Raw genomic sequence first — 25,702 nt, 5'->3', positions numbered from 1 at the left:
GCTCCTCCAAACTGTGCATTCTCCAATATTTGTAGCAGGCAGATTTTTTCTCTAGGCAATGAACAACATACATAAGACTTAAAAATCATCTCCGTTCTTATGTGGTAAAATGAAAAATTGCTTCCTATTATGAACAGTTTTACCTATTTATGATTATGAGAAAATAAGAAAATACCCTTTAACAGATTCTTCAACTTTATCACAGAGAAAGGTTTCGATGGGATTCTTGTTCTAAGATATTATTGACAGTATAAAGATATAATAACAGACTTACAATTTAATTTTACTTAAAAAATATTTTTAATATGAAAAATAAAATAAGAACTTACAATTTAATTTTACTTAAATATTTTTAATATTAAAAATAAAATAAGAACTCCTTCATCAAAGTTGAAAACTCCTAAATGTTAGTCAAACCTCGAACTAATTTATCATTTAAACATTGTGTAAGTAAGATGACGAAAATCATGTAGCAAATCACTAAGATTTTCTTTTGCAACATCCTAAAATGTGTACAGTGATCACAAATTACTTAAAAGAATTATTTAATTTATGTAATTTTTTTGCAGCATAAATTGCTTAAGTTAAAAAAAAACACTATATATGGTTTTATTAACATGTAATATAAATATAGTAATTCGGTGCTGCAGTTCCTCCCTTTCTCCTCTGAGCGCCGCTGTTTAACCACTAAGGAAAAGAACGCAGAACTGTAGCGCCGCTGGTATTTTTCTCACTCACATTGAAGATCTGCAAGAAGAGGCACAGACACATTTTAGATTTTCTCTATATCAAACTGGATATTTCCTTTTTTCTTATCAGACAAGTGGATTATTTGGATTGATTTACCATTGGATTACAATCAAGTGGATTTCTCTGCAGGTTTAAGAATGACACATCCTTACCATCAAATATACAAAGGACTCAGATGGCAAGTAACTATTTCTTTATTGTTTTCTTGGCTGTATCATTCAGTCTCCGGTCAGATTCATTACTCCATTGTAGAAGAAATGAGGAAAGACTCTGTTATAGCAAATATTGCAGATGACCTTGGATTAGATAATAATCAGCTCTCATCTAGAAAACTGAGGATTGTATCTGAAGCTCCAGGGAGACATTTCTATGTAAATCTGGATAATGGAAAATTGTATATTAAGGACAGGATAGACAGAGAGACATTGTGTGGGGCAGCAGCTCCTTGCTACATAACCTTTGATGCTGTGGTTGAAAATCCTCTAAATGTTTTCAGTGTCAAGATTGAAATCCAGGATATAAATGATAATTCTCCAGCATTCTTCCCTGACATGTTTTCTGTAGAGACAATTGAATTAACATCACCAGGGACCAGATTTGCTTTACAGACGGCAGAAGATCCAGATATTGGCTCTAACTCTGTGCAGACATATAATCTCAGTGATAATCAGTATTTTACACTGAGTGAAGACAGAAATCCAGATGGTAGTAGAGTTCTAGAACTTGTTCTAGAGAAACCATTAGATAGGGAGACACAGAGTCTTCATGAGCTCATACTAACAGCTATGGATGGAGGGAAACCTGTGAGATCTGGAACGGCCTTAATAAGGGTCATTGTCACTGACGCTAATGATAATTTCCCCATATTTACCCAGTCAATATATAAAGTCAGTGTAAATGAGAATCCACCAATAAATACCACAATAATCATAGTGAATGCCACAGACAAGGATGAAGGGGCCAATGGACAGATCACATATTCCTTTAGTAAAACATCTGGAAATGTCCATCGTTCTGGAATATTCAGTGTCCACCCTGGGACTGGAGAAATTAAAACACAGAGTAAATTGGATTTTGAATTAACGCAAAATTATGAAATATCTGTTCAAGCAAAGGATGGAGGAGGCCTCGTGGCCCATTGTAAAGTACTGATAGAAGTTATAGATGAAAATGACAATGCTCCTGAGATATCCCTCACATCATTATCTTCTCCTATTCCTGAAGATTCTCCACCAGGAACCATAATCGCTCTCATTAAAGTGAGTGATCGGGATTCTGGGGAAAATGGAGAAGTGGACTGTAAACTTACGGATGGAGGAGCTTTTAGTTTAATATCATCATCTGCCAGTTATTTCAGACTTGTTACTGTTGGTTCTTTGGACAGAGAAAAAGTATCTACCTACGATATCACGATTCTAGCTACTGATAGAGGATCACCTCCACTTTCCAGTAGAAAATCCATCATCTTGGAGATATCAGATATCAATGACAACCCACCAGTGTTTAATAAATCAACTTACATAGCTTATGTGCAAGAGAACAACCTACCAGGAGCTTCAATATTCAGTATTCAAGCAAATGATTTTGATACCGGAGACAATGCTAAAATTATTTATTCAATTTCCAATGTTGATACGGATCTTCCAGTCACGGCTTACCTTTCCATTAATATTGAGACTGGAGTTCTCTATGCTCAAAGATCATTTGATTATGAGCAACAGAATGAGTTTCTAATACAAGTGTCAGCCAGTGATAATGGATCCCCATCACTGAGCAGCAATACAACGCTAACTATCCGTATAGTAGATCAGAATGATAACGCTCCCAAAATCTTGTACCCAACTCTAGAAAGTGATGGATCAACTATGTTTGAGATGGTCCCTTTTGCATCTGAACCAGGCTCTTTGATAACCAAGGTGGTGGCAGTGGATGCAGATGCTGGCCATAATGCGTTACTATCTTACACTTTTTTGCCAGTTATCGAATCACAATATTTCACAATCAGCCAGCATAATGGTGAAATCAGGACATCACGCATCTTTCAAGAGAAGGATACATTGAAGCAAAAGGTAGTGGTGATTGTGAAGGACAATGGACGACCCTGTCTTTCATCTTCTGTCACCATTAATCTTGTTATTGCCAACAATTTCCAACAAGTTGCTCCTAAAATTCAGAACAAATTCACCGATGAAGATCAGCATTCCAATCTACAGTTATACTTAGTAATCAGTCTTGCTATAATATCCTTACTATTTATTATAACAGTTTTGTCAGTTATTATATCAAAGTATAAAAAGTCCAAGCCAGTACCAATGTTTGGACCTCTAAGTTCAAACTTTTATCCTCAAGTTGATCCTAGAATGTTAACTCAAAACCCAACAGGAACATTAACATTTCCCTACTCATACAATGTCTGTGTGGCTTTGGATTCTACAGAAAATGACTTTACTTACATGAAAGCAAATCAGAATGTCCCTGTTGATAATCTCATTGATGCTGATCATTCTGGACTCAGTAATGAAATGTTGGAAGACTCTTTGCCGACTAACAACTCTTTACAGGTGAGTCACTGTAAAACTTGACTTACGAATTCTACCTATTGAAGTCTTATAAACATAGAGTTAAATAGCTGAAGTAAATATTTTAAAATTAGAATGTACTTGCATTAAAATTATGGTTCTCAGCTTTTCGTGTGATGACAAAAGACTATTACTTAACTCAGTCGACTATTACTTAACTCAGTCTTTATTTTGAGCATATGCTTTTATTTTTCATACTTTTATTGAATTTAAATGTCCATTGTAACCATCATTTTCGCATTGGACACTATAGAAAACACAGTGAACTCACATTTCCTGATTTCCACAATTCACTACTTTTTAACTTTGCTGTATAGACTGTGACAGAGTTGGCAGGGTGTTGGAGATGTATTTACTGATGTCCTGCAGGAACAGTAAATAATGCAAAATAACAACACTGTGCAAAAAGATAAAACTCTGCATGTAGTTCTCCAGTCTTAGCATTTACTTAAGTCAATTTTATACAGATAGGTTGTCTTGTATGCGTTTTCCTAGGAAAGTTTGTTTCATTAGAATCGTGAGATTGTAAATCGGATGCTGACCACCCCGTAGGGTGAAACAACTTTTAAGCCCAGGTGAAAATCAATCTTCTTAGATGCACATCGTCCTGTGTAAAAGGGGCTTGTGCTGTGAAGAACAGTGGCAGCCAACGCACGCAAAATTATTAACAATCATTCAGTGAGCATTGTTTAGCATGATCTGCCCATGCAAACAGGCTATTGAACCTATAGGGAAGTCCACTTAATTCTCCGGGCTTCAAGGACTTACAAGTGATGGTTAGGATATTACTAGGATCTGCAATAAATTCATGATCTTGGACAGATTTAGTGCTGAGTACTCTATAAGATTTTCCCCAAAAGAAGTGCTCCAAGCCAGACAGCTGTGAAGAAAACTGAAACCGATCGATCAAATGTACTAGAATGAGGCCATACTGGTCTCACCTGTACAGCTGATGCCAAGGAGAACTACCGTGTAAGGAAAATCACATTGCAACAACTGCTGCACTAAGGTAAAATGCCATCATTTTATACTATGGGGAAAAAAACCTTTTACATAGCAGAGGATGTTTCCTCTAGTTTTCTAAAGGAGCCTCTATGAAAAACTTTGAAATTGACTTCCTAAAGATACTGTTAACATTTTTCTTAATGGTAATCCATTATAATGGACTGCATGAATCTGGATTTTTAGGAAATATTAATACAGTAAAATAATTATAACTGAAAGTTTATAGTTTTTTTGTGCAAGTTAAACATTTAGCAGATGTATAAAGAAGAAGTTTTTTTTAAAAGTAGAAAAAGTGCTTGGAGTATATATTCAGAGAGATGAAGGGTCTAAGATACATAAAACCCATTTTTGTATTAGCAAATTGCATGCATGATATAATGCACAGTTTTTGATCGGCACAATAGCACTATTGTACAGCACAGGGACAGTTCTTATAGGAGGAAGAGAGTACATGTCAAGGCCAAAGAGTATAGTATAATGCATCAGAGGTCTGTAGTGTTGATACTGGTGCTGAAGCTGAACCATCATAATAATAGTCCTTCTAAGGGCTAATCATCATCATCATAATAATAATAATAAAATCATTTTATTTATATAGCACCAACATATTCTGCAGCATTTTACAGTTAAGCAATGACATAGACAGACAATAAATTCAATACAAGGTAAGACAGTTTAAACAATTACAATAGGACTGAGGGCCCTGCTCGGAGCTTACAATCTACAGGGAAATGGGGACACAAAAGGTGAAAAGTGATTGTTATTTCAGATCCAGAAGGTATAATAAATTGGGATTTTCATATAAAGCTGTGTGATCTGGTCATCAGCTGTTATGTTTAAGTGAAATTATCAAGTGCAGTTTTCATGTGCATGGAGGGTGTGGAGACAGATGAATAGGGGGAGAAAATTCTGAAAAATATTTAGAAGGAATGAACAGCGGAGAGTTATGTTAGTGAGTTGAGATGATAGACTTATTTGTGTTTTTAAAGCACAGGAAGATATGTATCAGTCAAATCATCTGAGGTAGTGCTTTCCAGAGAACTGGTGCAAATCTTGTGCTTTGTTGTTTGTAAATGCAGAGTTTCGGTGGTACATAACACTCCAAAAAAGTTTTAAAAAAATTCTGGATTAAATTACTCATCCATAGAGTATTATTTGCTCTCTGTTAAATTTTGGTGGTATATAACACTCCAAACAAGAGTGGAAAAATGTTCTGGATTCAACTAGTCATCCATAGAGTATTACAAGCTTTGTGTTAACTTTTGGTGATACATCACATTCTGAAAGAGTTCAAAAAATTTTCTGGAATGAATTAGTCATCCATAGAGTATTATGCGCTTTGTGGTAGATTTTGGTGGTATATAACACTTCAAAAAAGCATAGAATTTTTTTCTGGTTTCCATTAGTCATTAATGCACTTTTATATGCTTTGTTTTACATTACGGCAGTATTAAAGTTCAGAAAAGTGCTTTGACTGCTGCAAGTGTCAATTTTTTTGTTCTTAAAAATAAACTTGATTTCAAGAGACCTAGCAATTATAAAATGCATAAGGTGTGTGGGATGGGAAGTGGAAATGTTGATGATGGTGCATGCAGACTCTGAGAAAATGAGGCATGTGCCACTACGCCTGATGCTGTAGCCCGAGAAATATGACCTGTCCCACTTTGCAGGGAGGCACAGTACACCACTTCAGAAGCAGTGCAAACAGGTGGTTTGTTGGCTAGCAGATAATGCTTTCAGCATGCTTGGCAGCACCACAGTCTTCCACATGGTCCAGTCTCACCAGCCAACAGTCTTGGTCACTTAATCCTCACCTTGATCCTCCTTACTCCCACCATGTTGAGTCCCAAGAGTCTAGTGATCCTGCACTAGGATACTCCAAGGAGCTCTTTACAACATAATTTCTTGATCGTGGCCTCTCACCTTGCATGTTCCAAAAGGGACAGGAGAAAATGCTGTTTGTTGATACAGAAAACTTACAGCAGCTACGACCACTAGAATATTGTGGGGGAGCAGTACATTTTGTCTAAGGAGGAAGATGATGATGAGACACAGTTGCTGATAAGTCTGGTTGCTGTTAAGTCACAAAGTCAGGAGAACTAGGAGTGCGGCAGTAGAAGACGAGGTAGTGGACGATGAACTCTCCGACCCAACCTGGAAATCTGGCATGGAGAAACAGGCAGTAAGAGGTAGTGGGGTGACCAGAGGGAGAAGGTGGGAAACTGGCCGAGGATCGACACGTGAATTTCTCCATCAAAGAGTTAGGTGTTTCCCAGTCTGTGACTTTTTTATTACGCTTCTGAGCGCCACTGTTTAACCAATAAGCAGAGGAAAAAATAGCTGGAAATCTGATCTGTTCAGTGCTCACTCATATTGCAGATCAGAAGAGAGAAGACATAGACATCTTTTGGATTCTCTCTGCATTAATTCTGGATTTATGATTTAGTTTTTGTGATAAACACTTACCATCTGGATTGCAGCTAACTAGACAAATTGATATGGAAGATACTGTATAAAGGCTAAAGTGAAACCTACATTGAAATCCAAAGGACTCAGATGGCAAGTAACATTTTCTATCTTATGTTCTTGGCTGTGTCATTCAGTCTCCGGTCAGATTCATTATTCCATTGTAGAAGAAATGAGGAAAGACTCTATTTTATCAAATATTGCAGATGACCTTGGATTAGATATTAAGCAGCTCTCATCTAGAAAACTGATGATTGTATCAGATGTTTCAGAGAAATATTTCTATGTGAACCTGAAAAATGGGAATCTGTATGTAAAGGACAGGATAGACAGAGAGACATTTTGTGCAACAGCAGCCTCCTGTGTCTTATTCTTTGATATTGTAGTTGAAAATCCTATAAATATTTTTGGAGCTGAGATAGAGATTGAGGACATTAATGACAATTATCCTTGATTTTTTCATGAGGCAATCACTCTAGAAATGATAGAGTTGGCTTCCCTTGGAGCAAGATTTGTTTTGCCATGTGCAAAAGATCCAGATATTGGAGCAAATTCCATACATACATACAAGCTAAGTGACAACTAACATTTTACACTGAGAGAGAAGATCAGTAATGATGGCAGTAGATCTCCAGAGCTTGTTTTGGAGAAAACTTTGGATCGAGAATCAGAGAAGAATCATGAACTAATACTAACAGCTATGGATGGAGGAAATCCTGTGAGATCTGGAACTGTATTGATTATTATAACTGATGCAAATGACAATTTTCCAGTGTTTACACTCGAGGTATATAAAGTTAATGTTAGTGAAAATTCTCCAGGCAATTCTACTATATGCCTCTTAAAGGTAACTGATGGAGATGAAGAAGTGAATGGAGAGGTCACATACTCATTTAGTGAAAGATCTGGAGATGTCCATCAAACAGGAATGTTCACCATCCAACAAGTGACCAGGGAAATTAAAACAAGTGGCAAATTAGATTTTGAACTAATGAGGAACTATGAAGTGTCAGTCCAAGCCAAAGATGGAGGAGGCCTTTTTCCCCAATGTAAAGTCATAATAGTGGTAATAGATGAGAATGACAATGTTCCTGAGATATCCAACACTTCAATATTCAGTCCCATACCTGAGGACTCTCCAACTGGCACTGCGATTGCGCTTATAAGAGTCCAAGATCAAGATTCTGGAGCAAATGGTGATGTTGACCCTACAATAATGGAAGATCTGTCTTTTCGTTTAGTTTTATCATCTGGTAGCTGTTATAGAATCGTTACTACAAAGTTCATGGACCGGGAGGTGGTACCTCATTATACCATTACCATTTTAGCTACAGACAGAGGATTTCCTCCATTGTCCAGTAGAGAGGTGATCTCACTGGAGGTGTTAGATGTTAATGACAATCCACCCATATTTACAAAATCTAGCTATGTCGCTTATGTACCAGAAAATAATTTACCAGGGGCCTCAATATACAGTGTACAAGCCTCAGATCCAGATGCTGCTGATAATTCTAAAATTTCATATTCAATATTTAGCACTAATCCAGAAGAACTTTCAGCGTCTTCATATTTTTCCATCAATATAGAGACAGGGGTCATCTATGCCAAGCAATCATTTGATTATGAACAACACAAAGAGTTCCAAATTAAAGTATCAGTGAAGGACAGTGGTTCCCCTTCTATGGGTAGCAATACCAGGTTAACTATCCACATAGTGGACCAGAATGATAATGCACCAAAGATCTTGTACCCATCACCCAATATTGGTGGGATGGCTGTTTTAGAGATGGTGCCTTTTGACTCAGAACCAGGTTGTTTAATAACTAAAGTAGTCGCAACAGATGCAGACTCTGGACATAATTCCTGGCTTTCCAATTATTTCATGCCATTGTCAGAACCAACTCGCTTTATCATTGATCAAAATACTGGTGAGATTAGGACATCACAATGTTTTCAAGAGAAAAATATACTGAGCCATACAGTTACGGTGATGGTGAAGGACAATGGAGATCCAATGCTCTCATCTATGGTTACTTTCAATCTTGGTGTTGGCAATAACTTTCAGCAGATACTCCCTAAATTTGGGGATAAACCAACTGATGAAGATCCCCAATCTAATTTACAGTTATACTTGGTGATAACCCTTGCTCTAATCTCACTGCTATTTATTATAACTGTTATGTTGGTCATCATAACCAAGTGCAAGAAAGCCAAGTCCCTACCAATCTTTGATGCTTTTAGCTCCAGTTTGTACCCTCCTATAGATCCCAGGATGTTGTCTCACTCTTCAAATGGGACTTTATCACTCCCTTACTCCTACAATGTCTGTGTGGCTTTGGATTCAAGTCAAAATGACTTCACATACATGAGACCCCATCAGGATGTCCCTGTGGATAATCTCATTAATGTTGATGATTCCGAGCTTGGAAATGAAAGTGTCAAAGATTACGTTCCACCAATTAGCGACTTGGAGGTGAGTGTTTTTTAAATGTATGGAAGGAGAAACTTTTTAATAAGAGTGGCATGACACTAGTCTCGTGAGGAGAAAAAAGCAAACTTGATGTTTATACAGCTGTATTTCCAGGCCATGTGTAGCTTGTACTTTACTGCCAGGTTTGGAAAAATAAGAATGTCTTGAAACAATGATCTATCATACTATAAATAATTTTGTCTTCCATTATAGTAGAAAAAATATTTTGTAGCACAACCAGAGCATCATCTACGGGCCAAGGGAGAACTTCACTATAGGTGAAAGCCTTCACTCACAGCAGGGTGGTTGTACGCTTTCAAAAATGTTTAGTCTGTCCTGAATTTTCTCTGCTTAATATATTTGAAATTAAATGTAAAAGTAATACTTTAATTGCTTTGATTGTTGCTGGTGATTTGATAAGCTTGATAATATCTTGAGGATCATTTGATGTTGTACGTCCATATACAGTAATACGTGGAACGTCAGAAAGAAAAACATGTATGATGTCACATTCTATTTTCTATTGTTTTGTCGACACATTTTGCAAGTGGGCGAGAAGATATGGTGGCATGGAAGTATGTATGTATGCATGTTTAGTGCTTGAGTTGGTCTTACAGAACGCTGCATTATATATATATATACATAATTGTCTAAGGGGTACTTCTATCTGTCTGTCCTTCTGTCATGGATATTCATTGGTCGTGACCTCTGTCTATCATGGAAATCCAAGTCGCTGATTGGTCACCGCAAAACAGCCACGACCAATCAGCGACGGGCACAGTCCGGAAGAAAATGGCCGCTCCATAATCCCCGCAGTCAGTGGCCGGCGCCCTCTCCCCATAGTCTGTGTCCCCGGTGCTCCGCTCCCCACAGTCAGTGTCCCCGGCGCTCTGCTCCCCGCAGTCAGTGTCCCCGGCGCTCTGATCCCCGTAGTCAGTGTCCCCGGCGCTCTGCTCCCCGCAGTCAGTGTCCCCGGCGCTCCGCTGCTTACCCCCCACAGTGTTATGTTTGCTAATGACAGGTGTTATGAAGGCAATCCAGAAACACAGTGTGCTTAGCGATCAGAGCGCACACAGTGATCTGACAAATACCCAAAAATACAAGAACGAGCTCTGAGACGTGGAAACTCTGTAGACTGCACACCTGATCCTATCCTAAACACAACTAAAAGCGGCTGTGGATTGCGCCTAACAACTACCTAGGCAACTCGGCACAACCTAAGAAACTAGCTAGCCTGAAGATAGAAAAATAGGCCTGACTTGCCCCAGAGAAATTCCCCAAAGGAAAAGGCAGCCCCCCACATATAATGACTGTGAGTAAGATGAAAAGACAAAACGTAGGGATGAAATAGATTCAGCAAAGTGGGGCCCGATATTCTAGGACAGAGCGAGGATAGTAAAGCGAACTTTGCAGTCTACAAAAAACCCTAAAGCAAAACCACGCAAAGGGGGCAAAAAAAACCCACCGTGCCGAACTAACGGCACGGCGGTACACCCTTTGCGTCTCAGAGCTTCCAGCAAAACAAAAGACAAGCTGGACAGAAAAAAAGCAACAAAAAAGCAAAAAGCACTTAGCTATACAGAGCAGCAGGTCACAGGAACAATCAGGAGAAGCTCAGATCCAACACTGAAACATTGACAAGGAGCAAGGATAGCAGCATCAGGCGGAGTTAAGTAATGAAGCAGTTAACGAGCTCACCAGAACACCTGAGGGAGGAAGCTCAGAAGCTGCAGTACCACTTGTGACCACAGGAGTGAATTCAGCCACAGAATTCACAACAGTACCCCCCCCTTGAGGAGGGGTCACCGAACCCTCACCAGAGCCCCCAGGCCGACCAGGATGAGCCGCATGAAAGGCACGAACAAGATCGGAAGCATGAACATCAGAGGCAAAAACCCAGGAATTATCTTCCTGAGCATAACCCTTCCATTTAACCAGATACTGGAGTTTCCGTCTAGAAACACGAGAATCCAAAATCTTCTCCACAATATACTCCAATTCCCCCTCCACCAAAACCGGGGCAGGAGGCTCAACAGATGGAACCATAGGTGCCACGTATCTCCGCAACAACGACCTATGGAATACATTATGTATGGAAAAGGAGTCTGGGAGGGTCAAACGAAAAGACACAGGATTGAGAACCTCAGAAATCCTATACGGACCAATAAAACGAGGTTTAAATTTAGGAGAGGAAACCTTCATAGGAATATGACGAGAAGATAACCAAACCAGATCCCCAACACGAAGTCGGGGACCCACAAGGCGTCTGCGATTAGCGAAAAGTTGAGCTTTCTCCTGGGACAAGATCAAATTGTCCACTACCTGAGTCCAGATCTGCTGCAACCTATCCACCACAGAATCCACACCAGGACAGTCCGAAGACTCAACCTGTCCTGAAGAGAAACGAGGATGGAACCCAGAATTGCAAAAAAATGGAGAAACCAAGGTAGCCGAGCTGGCCCGATTATTAAGGGCGAACTCAGCCAACGGCAAAAAGGACACCAAATCATCCTGGTCTGCAGAAACAAAACATCTCAGATATGTTTCCAAGGTCTGATTGGTTCGTTCGGTCTGGCCATTAGTCTGAGGATGGAAAGCCGAGGAAAAGGATAGGTCAATGCCCATCCTACCACAAAAGGCTCGCCAGAACCTTGAAACAAACTGGGAACCTCTGTCAGAAACAATATTCTCAGGAATGCCATGCAACCGAACCACATGCTGAAAGAACAAAGGTACCAAATCAGAGGAGGAAGGCAATTTAGCCAAGGGCACCAGATGGACCATTTTAGAAAAGCGATCACAGACCACCCAAATGACTGACATCTTTTGAGAAACGGGAAGGTCAGAAATGAAATCCATCGAAATATGTGTCCAAGGCCTCTTTGGGACCGGCAAGGGCAAAAGCAACCCACTGGCACGAGAACAGCAGGGCTTAGCCCTAGCACAAATCCCACAGGACTGCACAAAAGTACGTACATCCCGTGACAGAGATGGCCACCAGAAGGATCTAGCCACTAACTCTCTGGTACCAAAGATTCCAGGATGACCAGCCAACACCGAACAATGAAGTTCAGAGATAAGTTTATTAGTCCACCTATCAGGGACGAACAGTTTCTCTGCTGGACAACTATCAGGTTTATTCGCCTGAAATTTTTGCAGCACCCGCCGCAAATCAGGGGAGATGGCAGACACAATGACTCCTTCCTTGAGGATACCCGCTGGCTCAGATAAACCCGGAGAGTCGGGCACAAAACTCCTAAACAGAGCATCCGCCTTCACATTTTTAGAGCCCGGAAGGTACGAAATCACAAAGTCGAAGCGGGCAAAAAATAACGACCAACGGGCCTGTCTAGGATTCAAGCGCTTGGCAGACTCGAGATAAGTCAAGTTCTTATGATCAGTCAATACCACCACGCGATGCTTAGCTCCTTCAAGCCAATGACGCCACTCCTCGAATGCCCACTTCATGGCCAGCAACTCTCGATTGCCCGCATCATAATTACGCTCAGCGGGCAAAAACTTCCTGGAAAAGAAAGCACATGGTTTCATCACTGAGCAATCAGAACCTCTCTGTGACAAAACCACCCCTGCTCCAATCTCAGAAGCATCAACCTCGACCTGGAACGGAAGAGAAACATCTGGCTGACACAACACAGGGGCAGAACAAAAACGACGCTTCAACTCCTGAAAAGCTTCCACAGCAGCAGAAGACCAATTAACCAAATCAGCACCCTTCTTGGTCAAATCGGTCAATGGTTTGGCAATGCTAGAAAAATTACAGATGAAGCGACGATAAAAATTAGCAAAGCCCAGGAACTTTTGCAGACTTTTCAGAGATGTCGGCTGAATCCAATCCTGGATGGCTTGGACCTTAACTGGATCCATCTCGATAGTAGAAGGGGTAAAGATGAACCCCAAAAATGAAACTTTCTGCACACCGAAGAGACACTTTGATCCCTTCACAAACAAAGAGTTAGCACGCAGGACCTGAAAAACCATTCTGACCTGCTTCACATGAGACTCCCAATCATCTGAGAAGATCAAAATGTCATCCAAGTAAACAATCAGGAATTTATCCAGATACTCACGGAAGATGTCATGCATAAAAGACTGAAACACAGATGAAGCATTGGCAAGTCCGAACGGCATCACTAGATACTCAAAATGACCCTCGGGCGTATTGAATGCAGTTTTCCATTCATCTCCTTGCCTGATTTTCACCAGATTATACGCACCACGAAGATCTATCTTAGTGAACCAACTAGCCCCCTTAATCCGAGCAAACAAGTCAGATAACAATGGCAAGGGATACTGAAATTTAACAGTGATCTTATTAAGAAGGCGGTAATCAATACACGGTCTCAGCAAACCATCCTTCTTGGCTACAAAGAAGAACCCTGCTCCCAGTGGTGATGACGATGGGCGAATATGTCCCTTCTCCAGGGATTCCTTCACATAACTGCGCATAGCGGCGTGTTCGGGCACGGATAAATTAAATAATCGACCTTTAGGGAATTTACTACCAGGAATCAAATTGATAGCACAATCACAATCCCTATGCGGAGGTAGAGCATCGGACTTGGGCTCTTCAAATACATCCTGATAATCAGACAAGAACTCTGGGACCTCAGAAGGGGTGGATGACGAAATCAACAAAAATGGAACATCACCATGTACCCCCTGACAACCCCAGCTGGATACCGACATGGAATTCCAATCCAATACTGGATTATGGGTTTGTAGCCATGGCAACCCCAACATGACCACATCATGCAGATTATGCAACACCAGAAAGCGAATAACTTCCTGATGTGCAGGAGCCATGCACATGGTCAGCTGGGCCCAGTATTGAGGTTTATTCTTGGCCAAAGGTGTAGCATCAATTCCTCTCAATGGAATAGGACACCGCAAAGGCTCCAAGAAAAACCCACAACGTTTAGCATAATCCAAATCCATCAGATTCAGGGCAGCGCCCGAATCCACAAACGCCATGACAGAAAATGACGACAAAGAGCATATCAAGGTAATGGACAGAAGGAATTTGGACTGTACAGTACCAATGACGGCAGACCTAGCGGACCGCTTAGTGCGCTTAGGACAATCAGAAATAGCATGAGTGGAATCACCACAGTAGAAACACAGACCATTCAGACGTCTGTATTCCTGCCGTTCAACTCTAGTCATAGTCCTATCGCACTGCATAGGCTCAGGTTTAACCTCAGGCAGTACCGCCAAATGGTGCACAGATTTACGCTCGCGCAAGCGTCGACCGATCTGAATGGCCAAAGACAAAGACTCATTCAAACCAGCAGGCATAGGAAATCCCACCATGACATCCTTAAGAGCCTCAGAGAGACCCTTTCTGAACAAAGCTGCCAGCGCAGATTCATTCCACTGAGTGAGTACTGACCATTTCCTAAATTTCTGACAATATACTTCTATATCATCCTGACCCTGGCACAAAGCCAGCAAATTTTTCTCAGCCTGATCCACTGAATTAGGCTCATCGTACAGCAATCCGAGCGCCAGGAAAAACGCATCGACACTACTCAATGCAGGGTCTCCTGGCGCAAGAGAAAATGCCCAGTCTTGAGGGTCGCCGCGCAAAAAAGAAATAATAATCAAAACCTGTTGAATAGGATTACCAGAAGAATGAGGTTTCAAGGCCAGAAATAGCTTACAATTATTTTTGAAACTTAGAAACTTAGTTCTATCTCCAAAAAACAAATCAGGAATAGGAATTCTTGGTTGTAACATAGATTTCTGATCAATAGTATCTTGAATCTTTTGTACATTTATAACGAGATTATCCATTGAAGAGCACAGACCCTGAATATCCATGTCCACACCTGTGTCCAGAATCACCCAAATGTCTAGGGGAAAAAAAAAAAAGTGAACACAGAGCAGAAAAAAAAAAAAAATGATGTCAGAACTTTTTCTTTCCCTCTATTGAGAATCATTAGTTTGGCTCCTTGTACTGTTATGTTTGCTAATGACAGGTGTTATGAAGGCAATCCAGAAACACAGTGTGCTTAGCGATCAGAGCGCACACAGTGATCTGACAAATACCCAAAAATACAAGAACGAGCTCTGAGACGTGGAAACTCTGTAGACTGCACACCTGATCCTATCCTAAACACAACTAAAAGCGGCTGTGGATTGCGCCTAACAACTACCTAGGCAACTCGGCACAGCCTAAGAAACTAGCTAGCCTGAAGATAGAAAAATAGGCCTGACTTGCCCCAGAGAAATTCCCCAAAGGAAAAGGCAGCCCCCCACATATAATGACTGTGAGTAAGATGAAAAGACAAAACGTAGGGATGAAATAGATTCAGCAAAGTGGGGCCCGATATTCTAGGACAGAGCGAGGATAGTAAAGCGAACTTTGCAGTCTACAAAAAACCCTAAAGCAAAACCACGCAAAGGGGGCAAAAAAAACCCACCGTGCCGAACTAACGGCACGGCGGTACACCCTTTGCGTCTCAGAGCTTCCAGCAAAACAAAAGACAAGCTGGACAGAAAAAAAGCAACAAAAAAGCAAAAAGCACTTAGCTATACAGAGCAGCAGGTCACAGGAACAATCAGGAGAAGCTCAGATCCAACACTGAAACATTGACAAGGAGCAAGGATAGCAGCATCAGGCGGAGTTAAGTAATGAAGCAGTTAACGAGCTCACCAGAACACCTGAGGGAGGAAGCTCAGAAGCTGCAGTACCACTTGTGACCACAGGAGTGAATTCAGCCACAGAATTCACAACACACAGTCAGTGTCCCTGGCGCCCGCTCCATACTCCCCTCCGGTCACCGCTAACACAGGGTTAATGCCAGCGGTAACACATTCCGTTACTGCCGCTATTAACCCTGTGTGTCCCCAACCTTTTACTATTGATGCTGCCTATGCAGCATCAATAGTAAAAGAAAGTAATGTTAAAAATAGTACAAAAACAAAAAACCTGCTATACTCACCCTCTGTTGTCCGCTGACCCGCTCGCGCCTGCCGCCATCTTCTTTTTCCAGCGATGCTTTGCAAAATTACCCATAAGACCTAGCGGTTTCGCGAGACCGCTAAGTCATATAGGTAATTTCGCAAAGCATCCTGGGAACGCAAGATGGCGGCAGCCGCGTGCCCATCTGCAGAGCGCCGTTGGATCCCAGGAAGCGGAGAGACGGGGCGCTGAGGAGCAGCGACCAGAGTGGTGAGTATATTAAACTACAAGGGGCCCTCGGATCGTTAGGTGAATATGTTTATTTTTTATTTTTTTAACCTGTGACATACGTGGCTCGGTAATATAGTACGTCTCTGGGCAATATCCTACGTGGCTGTGTGCTGTATACTTCAAGGCTGGGCAATATACTACATCGCTGTGCAATATACTACGTAACTGTGCAATATACTACGGGGCTGGACAATATACTACCTCGCTGTGCAATATACTACGTGACTCTGTGCTGTATACTACGTGGCTGGGCAATATACTACGTAAATGGGCAATATACTACGTAACTGGGCAATATACTACGTCGCTGGGCAATATACTACGTCGATGGGCAATATACTACCTCGCTGTGCAATATACTACGTGACTCTGTGCTGTATACTACGTGGCTGGGCAATATACTACGTGGCTGGGCAATATACTACATCGCTGTGCAATATACTACGTCACTGTGCAATATACTACAGGGCTGGACAATGTACTACCTCGCTGTGCAATATACTACGTGACTCTGTGCTGTATACTACGTGGCTGGGCAATATACTACGTGGCTGTGCAATATACTACGGGGCTGGACAATATACTACCTCGCTGTGCAATATACTACGTGGCTCTGTGCTGTATACTACGTGGCTGGGCAATATACTACGTAAATGGGCAATATACTACATCGCTGGGCAATATACTACGTCGATGGGCAACGTACTACGTGTGTTAGGAGTCGAGTTTCCTCTGCTGCACAGGGGGAATCTCAATCCGTCTCCGCTGCGGTCTCCCATTCTCCTCCAGCCGCAGTGGAGCCTGCTCAGCAGGGACGTCGATCCCAGCATCTCGCTCAGTCTGACTCTGTGAGAAGAGTTACTGCTGCTTCTCCAGCTTCTGCCTGTAAAGCCTATACTGGTCAGCAGCGAGTGGACTTCTCTGGGACTAAGTCCTTGTCTGCGCACACTGAGCATGCCCAGGGCAAGATCTCCCGTTGGAGATCGAGGGTCATGTGCTCAGACTCTGCAGCGCATTCTATTGGTCCTCTTGGCAGGTCTTGGAAGGGCAAAGTTTCTGTGGCCGCTTCCTGTCCTGCAACTATATAAACTGCGCATGACCGCACGGCCATGCGCTAGTGTACAATTTAATACGTGTGTTTGTTGTGAGTGCAAGTCGTTCTTTAAATACCCCTACCCTATTGTATGATTGTTCGCGTATGGAGTATGGCTGCTATCTAGCGCCCGACTTATCACTCAACGTGTCACACACGTGTCAGTGTCTACTGCTGTGACCGCCATTGCGGTGCCACGCGCCAGTGTGCGCTTCCTGACCCACGTCTGGGTGCTTAGTGGTGCCTGCCAGCACGGCACAGTTCGCACTTCGGTGCCTTAATTATATAATTCCTTTCACACCCAGTAGCGGTGTAGTGCCAGCACGGGTCTAATCGGACTACAATCCCTGTTGGGGTTTAGTTCGCTGACCACTTGCTCGCGCTCTATGTGCGGTACCGCGGTCCTGTGATGCAACAGGATCGCTTTCTTCACGCTGGGTGAGGTTTAACCCACGCGTGTATACTTTTGAATACCGCCATATTGTCTGTCATTTCCTAGCAGCAGGTTTCACCTGCACGGTGGACCCCGGACTGCGAACGCATCTATATCATCTCTCTTGGTGCGTTCCGCCAGTCCTAACAACGTGGACATGCATATTCTAGAATACCCGATGCGTTGGAATCGGGCCACCATCTAGTATATATGTATATATAAAGGTGTCTGTGATCTTGTGATCTTTATAAAGGAGAGCAGGATTTACCCATGAGTTATTTGCCCATGATTTTCAGATAATTCATCAAGAAATGAAAAAAAAATCAATAGGGTAACAGTGGTTATGAGCCTGGGGAAAGCATATAGATCCTACCGGTACTGTTACAGGACATTATGCTCCATAGTGAGTGGGAACTGTAACCTGAGGGCCAAAAAAACAGAGGTCCCTTTACGGTAAAGAGGAAACATAGAATGCTTTATAAATGCTTGAGTGTAAGGAAAGATTTGGGAATCTTCAAGTAATTACACACATATAGCATCTTTCTTGCTGCAATTGATAGAATTAATATAATATTTCCATAGATAACTCATATAGAGAAAGAGTTGAGTTTTTCTTTGCTTTTTTAGATTATGCCTTTGAAAAACTCATAGAATTAAAGGGGTAATCTGGCCTTGTTTGCGTTTGAAGCGGATATTTAGCAGGTCTGGTGATATCATGTCCACAGATACCTGCCAGCTTGCCTATGTGATCAGCAGGTATTCTAAAGATTAGGATGAGTGAACAATACCTGCTGCTTGTGCATCATATGTGATCTGGCAGATATCTAGATATGGGACATCACCTCATCATGGGAAGCAAAACAAGCAGGGCCAGGTCCAGTTGAGATTTGTTTTAATCTCCTGCCACGTACATTGCAATGTTCACTAGGTTACCTTGCTCACTACTCCTTGGTCCATCACATCATATTATACAGGAAATGACCTCTCAGCCAATCACTGGCAGAGGCGGGTCACTGCTGCCACCACAGATTGGCTGAGCTGTCATTGCTAGTGCTTCAAGGTGACCCCAGAAGTAGGGACTAGTGAAGGGTAGGTAAGGGAAGAGTGGGGTATGAGATGAGGATCACTTTTTTAATGGTATTCTCAGCCTTTTAAAAAGAATAATATCTGATGGACAATATCTTTGACTGTAAAAACAAGAATACATGACAAATCAAATTAATTTTATTAGAGCAGGTTTTACGTTGTCAATCCAACAATTAATAATAAAATATCAAAATAATATTTTTTGATATTGGCAGACATTCATGACTTACTCAGTAAAAACGTTTATAGATATTTACATTGAAAAAAAAAATAATTTTAATCTATAAAATATGAACAATATGGAATATTTGACACCAATGATGAACAGAGAAACTATATAAGTGCTGCAGTTCCTCGTTTTCACCTCTGAGCGCCGCTGTTTAACCAATAAGGAGAAGAATACAGAACTGGAGAGCCACTGGTATTTTTCTTCCTCAGACACACTGCAGGTCTGCAAGAGAGATATAGACGCATTCTGGATTCTGTCTTCACATAACAGAGGATTTTTGTTAATTTTTTGCTGGATTTTTACTATCATTTAACCACAAATCAGATTTTATATCGGTTCTGCTGGGTTATTAAGCCTGACAATCCGAAGGATTATAGAAGAGATAAGATTCTGATTGAAGATGACTGAGATGCAACAATATAAGCAGAAATACAAAGGACCCAGATGGCAAGTAACATTCTTCTTTCTTTGGGCTTGGCTGTGTCATTCAGTCTCCGGTCAGATTCATTATTCCATTGTAGAAGAGATGAGGAAAGACTCTGTTATAGCAAATATTGCAGATGACCTTGGATTAGATGTGAAACAGCTCTCATCTAGAAAACTGCAAATTCTATCCCAGGTTTCAGAGAAATATTTCTATGTCAGTCTAGAAAATGGGAATCTGTATGTTAAGGACAGGCTAGACAGGGAGACATTGTGTGGGGCAGCACCATCTTGCTTCCTAAGCTTTGATGCTGTGGTTGAGAAACCATTTAATGTTTTCAAAGTGACTGTAGAAATTCAGGATATAAATGATAATCCTCCTAGATTTTTTCATGAATCGTTTACTGTGGAAATGGTAGAACTGACTTCGCCAGGAACCAGATTTTCTTTACAGAATGCAGAAGATCCAGATATTGGTCTTAATTCTATACAATCCTACACACTCTCTGAGAACCAGTATTTTACACTGAATGAGAAGATAAGTAATGATGGCAGTAAATCCCCAGAGCTTGTGTTAGAGAAACCTTTAGATCGAGAGACCCAAAATATTCACACACTGCTATTAACAGCTTTGGATGGAGGAAAGCCTGTAAGATCTGGTACTACTGTAGTAAACATTATTGTTGGTGATGCAAATGATAATTTCCCTATATTTACACATGAAGTCTATAAAGTCAGTGTAAATGAGGGCATACCAATCAATACCATTATAATTACAGTAAATGCAACTGATAGCGATGAAGGTGTAAATGCCCAAATCTCATATTCCTTCAGTAAAACATCTGCTAATGTCCATCATACAGGGATGTTTACCATCCACCCAAGAAGTGGTGACGTTACAACCAATAGACCATTAGATTTTGAAGTTATAAAGAACTATGAACTCTCCATACAAGCTAAAGATGGAGGAGGCCTTGTTGCCCATTGCAAATTATTAGTAGAAGTAATAGACGTGAATGACAATGCTCCTGAGATATCCCTCACATCATTGTCTTCTCCAATTCCTGAGGACTCTCCGCCTGGTACTGTAATAGCTCTTATACGAGTTCATGATCAAGATTCTGGAGCAAATGGAGAAGTTGATTGTAAACTCATGGAAGAAATAACTTTCAATTTGATTTTAACATCTGATAGTTATTATAGAATTGTTACTACAGGTTTCATTGACAGAGAAAAAGTGTCCACTTATAACTTAACCATATTAGCTAGTGACAGAGGATCTCCTTTGCTCTCTAGCCAAAAATCTATCACTTTGGAAGTATCTGATATTAATGACAATGCGCCATTATTCAGGAAATCTACTTATATTGCCTATTTGCCAGAAAATAATTTACCAGGAGTTTCAATCTTCAGTGTCCAAGCCTCCGATCCTGATACTGGAGACAATGCTAAAGTAATATACACAATTTTCAACACCATATCGGAAGATCCACCAATATCATCCTATCTCTCCATCAATATGGAGACTGGAGATCTCTACGCACAAAGATCATTTGACTATGAGAAGCATAAAGAGTTTGTGATACAAGTGAATGCCACCGACGATGGGTTCCCATGTCTAAGCAGCAATGTTACATTAATTATCCGTATAGTGGACCAGAATGATAATGCACCAAGGATCTTGTACCCATCTCCAGATATTGGAGGATTTTCTTCATTTGAGATGGTGCCTTTTGCATCTGAACCAGGTTCCTTGATAGCAAAGGTAGTTGCAGTGGACGTAGACTCTGGACATAATTCTTGGCTCTCTTATGATTTTTTGTCAGTAGCAGAATCAGCATTTTTTACCATTAATCAGCAAACTGGTGAAATAAGAACCGTACGTATGTTTCAAGAAAAGGATGCTTTGAATCATAAGGTTGTGGTGCTGGTGAAGGACAATGGTTTTCCATCACTTTCAGCTACAGTCACAGTTAGTCTTGTAATTGCAGATAATTTCCAACAAGTTATTCCAAAATTTATCAATGAAATTAGCGAAGATACTCAATCTAATTTACAATTCTATTTGGTCATTTCTTTGGCACTCATCTCCTTGCTGTTCATTGTAACCATCCTGCTGGGAATTATTTCAAAATGCAAGGGATCAAAACCTGCAGCAGAATTTGGAACTCTGCGGACAAACCTCTATCCACCAATAGATCCCAGAATTCTCTCCTGGTACAGTGATGGATCTCTACCTCTGCCAAACTCATACAATGTCTGTGTGGCTTTGGATTCTTGTGAAAATGACTTCACTTATATGAAATCAAGCCTAGAAGTACCGGTGGAGAATCTAATTGATGCTGATGATCCAGGACTTGGAAATGAGAATACAAATGATTCTACTAATAATTCTATGCAGGTGAGTGCAAACAATATTATGGGAACTCAAAATCGTATGTTGTAATCTTGTTGTTTTATTGATCAAGCAATGACAACCAAGTGTTGGTTTCAACACATCGTTAATACACCAAATTGCTATTTGCTACAGAAAAGTTGTCATTTTCCATAGTAGAAGAATGATCCAAGAGGCAATACAAGACATATCATAGAATGGCGCATTGTATGGATGCAGACGGAACCTATATGTAGTAGCTGACTATTTTGCCACTAACATTGCATGCATCATGTTACATGTGGATTTTGTTGCAGATTTTGCTAAGGGTTTACTTCAGATTTCGCCTTTTAAAACTCACGTTCAAATCATTTAAAAAGTTGCGGCACGCCCTGTAGATTTTTTAAATGGAGTTTGGAAAACTTAGGGGAATTTCATCAAAGCTTTTATGCCAGAAAGCTGGTGCAAAAGCTTTGAAATTTGCAAAATGTTTGAACAATGCAGAGTTTGGCAACTTGTTTGAATTTTCACGCCAATTTGAATGAGCTCCATCAAAATGGACAGAGGTGGAGAAGAGCTGGCAAGTGATGTGGGCATGGTCATGCTCACTTATCAAAGTCATCAAAATTGATGGCCTTTTAAACATCAGAAGAGCTACTCCAAGTTATCCAAGTGTTGACAGGAGTAACATTTTTGGCACAGCACAAGTAAGTGCATACCACTTAGAAGAGGCACTGAATTTACTATGTGTCGAATTTGGTGCCTTCTTCTCCAGGAAGGCTGGTGTAGTGCTAGCATGCACTCTGCCAGTCTTGATGAAATCGGCCCACTAATGTATTATACTGTAGTTTCTCTGACAAATCTAAAATATCACAGTCACTTAAGTGTTCTTGGATCAATAAACACTTTGTGGCATCAGGATAATTCTAGATGTTAATAGAGAAAGATGGAAACACCATTGTAATGGAAATGACTATAGCACAGAGCATTTTAAGAGAGGGTAAACCATTTAGTGCAATGTTCATTGTTGTCTTCTGTCTTGGGCAGGTTTAGAGCTCATGGTGATCTGATGAAATATGTTTGTCATTGAGAGAATTAGATTTGACAGGAGGCCTATACATACAAGGACTCACAATCACACTTATCATTTACTAGGCTGTGCAATGACATTCAGTGAGGTTATTGATGTGGAAAAGTTGCCTCCTGCGATCACTTCTTGAGTTAATATGTCTATATTCTTATACAGGTTTATATTCTGTAATGAAATATTTCTATTCTGTACAATTTATGTTTTTTTGTTTACATTTTGTATTTAGAATGAAAAAAGTTAATAATTAGTTTCAGGAATAGTAACAATTTGCAGAAAATTATATTGCAGATTACAGCTCTTGTGTCTAAACTAACTACTAAAGTTGATTGTGTTTTATGTTAAAGGGATAGAAAAGACTATAATATGTTGTAAATCTTATGCACTTAATTGTGTGATAAAGAAAAACATTACAGATTTCTTTAAGTAGTTTAAATATGTTGTATTCACTAAGTATTGGCAAAGTTTTAAAAAACAAAACTCTTAGGTGACTGATGCTTGTTCTTAAGAACCTTCTGTGATCCTTTCTTCTTTGTGAAGGGTTTGGGCCTATAAGATTTCTTGGGTAATGATATTGTTCTTAACTAGAGATGAGCAAATCCGAACTTGTGTTAGTGTCTGGTGCGAAATGCCAAATATGGACTTCTCCTTGAAGTCCGTTGCAATGTTTGGCGGTACCGGGGGAAGTCAGTTACAGAGAGAGAGATTTTTCCAGCTCAAAAGTTTGAGTCAACATTGTTTTCAATGGGATTCAGGTTCTAGTTCACATTTGGATACAGTTCTGGTACCCAAACCGAACCTTGAAATTAAGTTTGAGTCGTGTACCAGAACCCGAACGTCCACATGTCCGTTTATCCCTATTCTTTACCCAATTACTGCATACGGTTGCATATTGGTATTTCTCCTATTTCTTTGTTAGCCTCACATTATGTATTTGAAAAGATCGTTTGCTGTACAGTATTACAGCAACCGCTCTGTCTTAACGGGGGAACATTTAGACTGTAAGGCAAAAGATGGGATGGTGGAGTGAATGGCAGTGATACAAGAATGACCCAGTTTATTGGCTGAGATTTAGTCAGGTGGTAGGAAGCGGTATTTAAAGACATATAAGAAGATGGCGCTCTTCCCTTTTCCTTTCTACCAGTTGTGTAAATACTTTCATTGTTTGCTAAAAAAAATATATATACACCATGTTCCAAATTATTATGCAAATGATATTTTTCTCCGATTTTCCTAAATGGTCAGTGCAAATGACAGTCAGTCTAATAAGTCATTGCCCGTTAGAGTATACGTCGAATTTTATTGAAGAAACCTCCCCCAATGATAACAGCATAATCTCCAAAATGAATAAAAACTCAAAATGCACTGTTCCAAATTATTAGGCACAGTAGAATTTCTATACATTTGATATGGTTTAAAGGACTGAAAATGCTCATTTGTTGAATTTGCAGCATTAGGAGGTCACATTCACTGACAAAAATTTAACTCCAAAACCTCCTAACAGGCCAAGTTACATGTTAACATAGGAACCTTCTTTGATATCACCTTCACAATTCTTGCATCCATTGAACTTGTGAGTTTTTGGAGCATTTCTGCTTGTATTTCTTCCCTCCCAGAGCTGCTATTTTGATGTGAACTGCCTCCCACCCTCATATTTCTTTTGCTTGATGATACTCCAAAGGTTCTCTATAGGGTTGAGGTCGGGAAGATGGTGGCCACACCATGAGTTTATCTCCTTTTATGCCCATATCAACCAATGACTCAGAGGTATTATTTGCAGCATGAGATGGTGCATTGTCATGCATGAAGATTATTTTGCTCCTGAAGGCACGCTTCTGCTTTTTATACCATGGAAGAAAGTTGGCAGTCAGAATCTCTATATACTTTGCAGAGGTCATTTTCACACCTTCAGGAACCTTAAAGGGCCCTACCAGCTGTTTCTCCATGATTCTGGCCCAAAACCTGACTCCACCTCCTTGCTGACCTCGGAGCCTTGTTGGGACATGGTGGCCATCCACCAACCATCCACTACTCCATCCATCTGGACCATCCAGGGTTGCTCGACACTCATCAGTAAACAAGACTGTTTGAAAATTAGTCTTCATGTATGTCTGGGCCCACTGCTACCGTTTCTGCTTGTGAACACTGTTCAGGGATGGCCGAATAGTAGGCTTATGAACCAAAGCAAGCCTTTGAAGGATCCTACACCTTGAGGTTCGTGGGACTCCAGAGACACCTGCAACTTCAAATATCTGTTTGCTGGTTTGTAATGGCTTTTTAGCATCTGCTCTCTTAATCCGATGAACTTGCCTGGCAGAAACCTTCCTCATTATGCCTTTATCAGCACGAACACGTCTGTGCTCAGATTCAGCCACAAATCTCTTAACAGTACTATGATCACGCTTAAGTTTTTGGGAAATACCTAATGTTTTCGGCCCTTGACCAATGCATTGCACTAGTTGATGCTTTTCGGCAGCAGAGAGATCCTTTT

At 40.6% G+C, this 25,702-nt stretch overlaps 1 protein-coding gene across 12 annotated transcripts in view; it reads left to right on the top strand.

Moving 5' to 3' along the window:
* LOC138675459 (protocadherin gamma-B2-like) overlaps positions 1-25,702 on the top strand; it is a 502,075-nt gene that overhangs the window by 188,607 nt on the left and 287,766 nt on the right. The window contains exon 1 of one of the 12 annotated variants that reach the window (XM_069763718.1): positions 718-3,311. The exons of 10 other annotated variants lie outside the window; for them this stretch is intronic. In XM_069763718.1, the coding sequence (XP_069619819.1) occupies positions 888-3,311 (2,424 nt within the window). In that variant the 5' untranslated portion in view covers positions 718-887. Of the gene's footprint in view, positions 1-717; positions 3,312-19,515; positions 22,152-25,702 lie in introns of those variants that run through there. One more of the 12 variants, XM_069763719.1, reaches the window with a different exon arrangement.

Source organism: Ranitomeya imitator, chromosome 4 (assembly GCF_032444005.1).
Source record: "Ranitomeya imitator isolate aRanImi1 chromosome 4, aRanImi1.pri, whole genome shotgun sequence".
Taxonomy (NCBI): domain Eukaryota; kingdom Metazoa; phylum Chordata; class Amphibia; order Anura; family Dendrobatidae; genus Ranitomeya; species Ranitomeya imitator.
The sequence above is the reverse complement of the archived record's forward strand: the minus strand, read 5'-3'. Positions and strand labels throughout refer to the sequence as shown.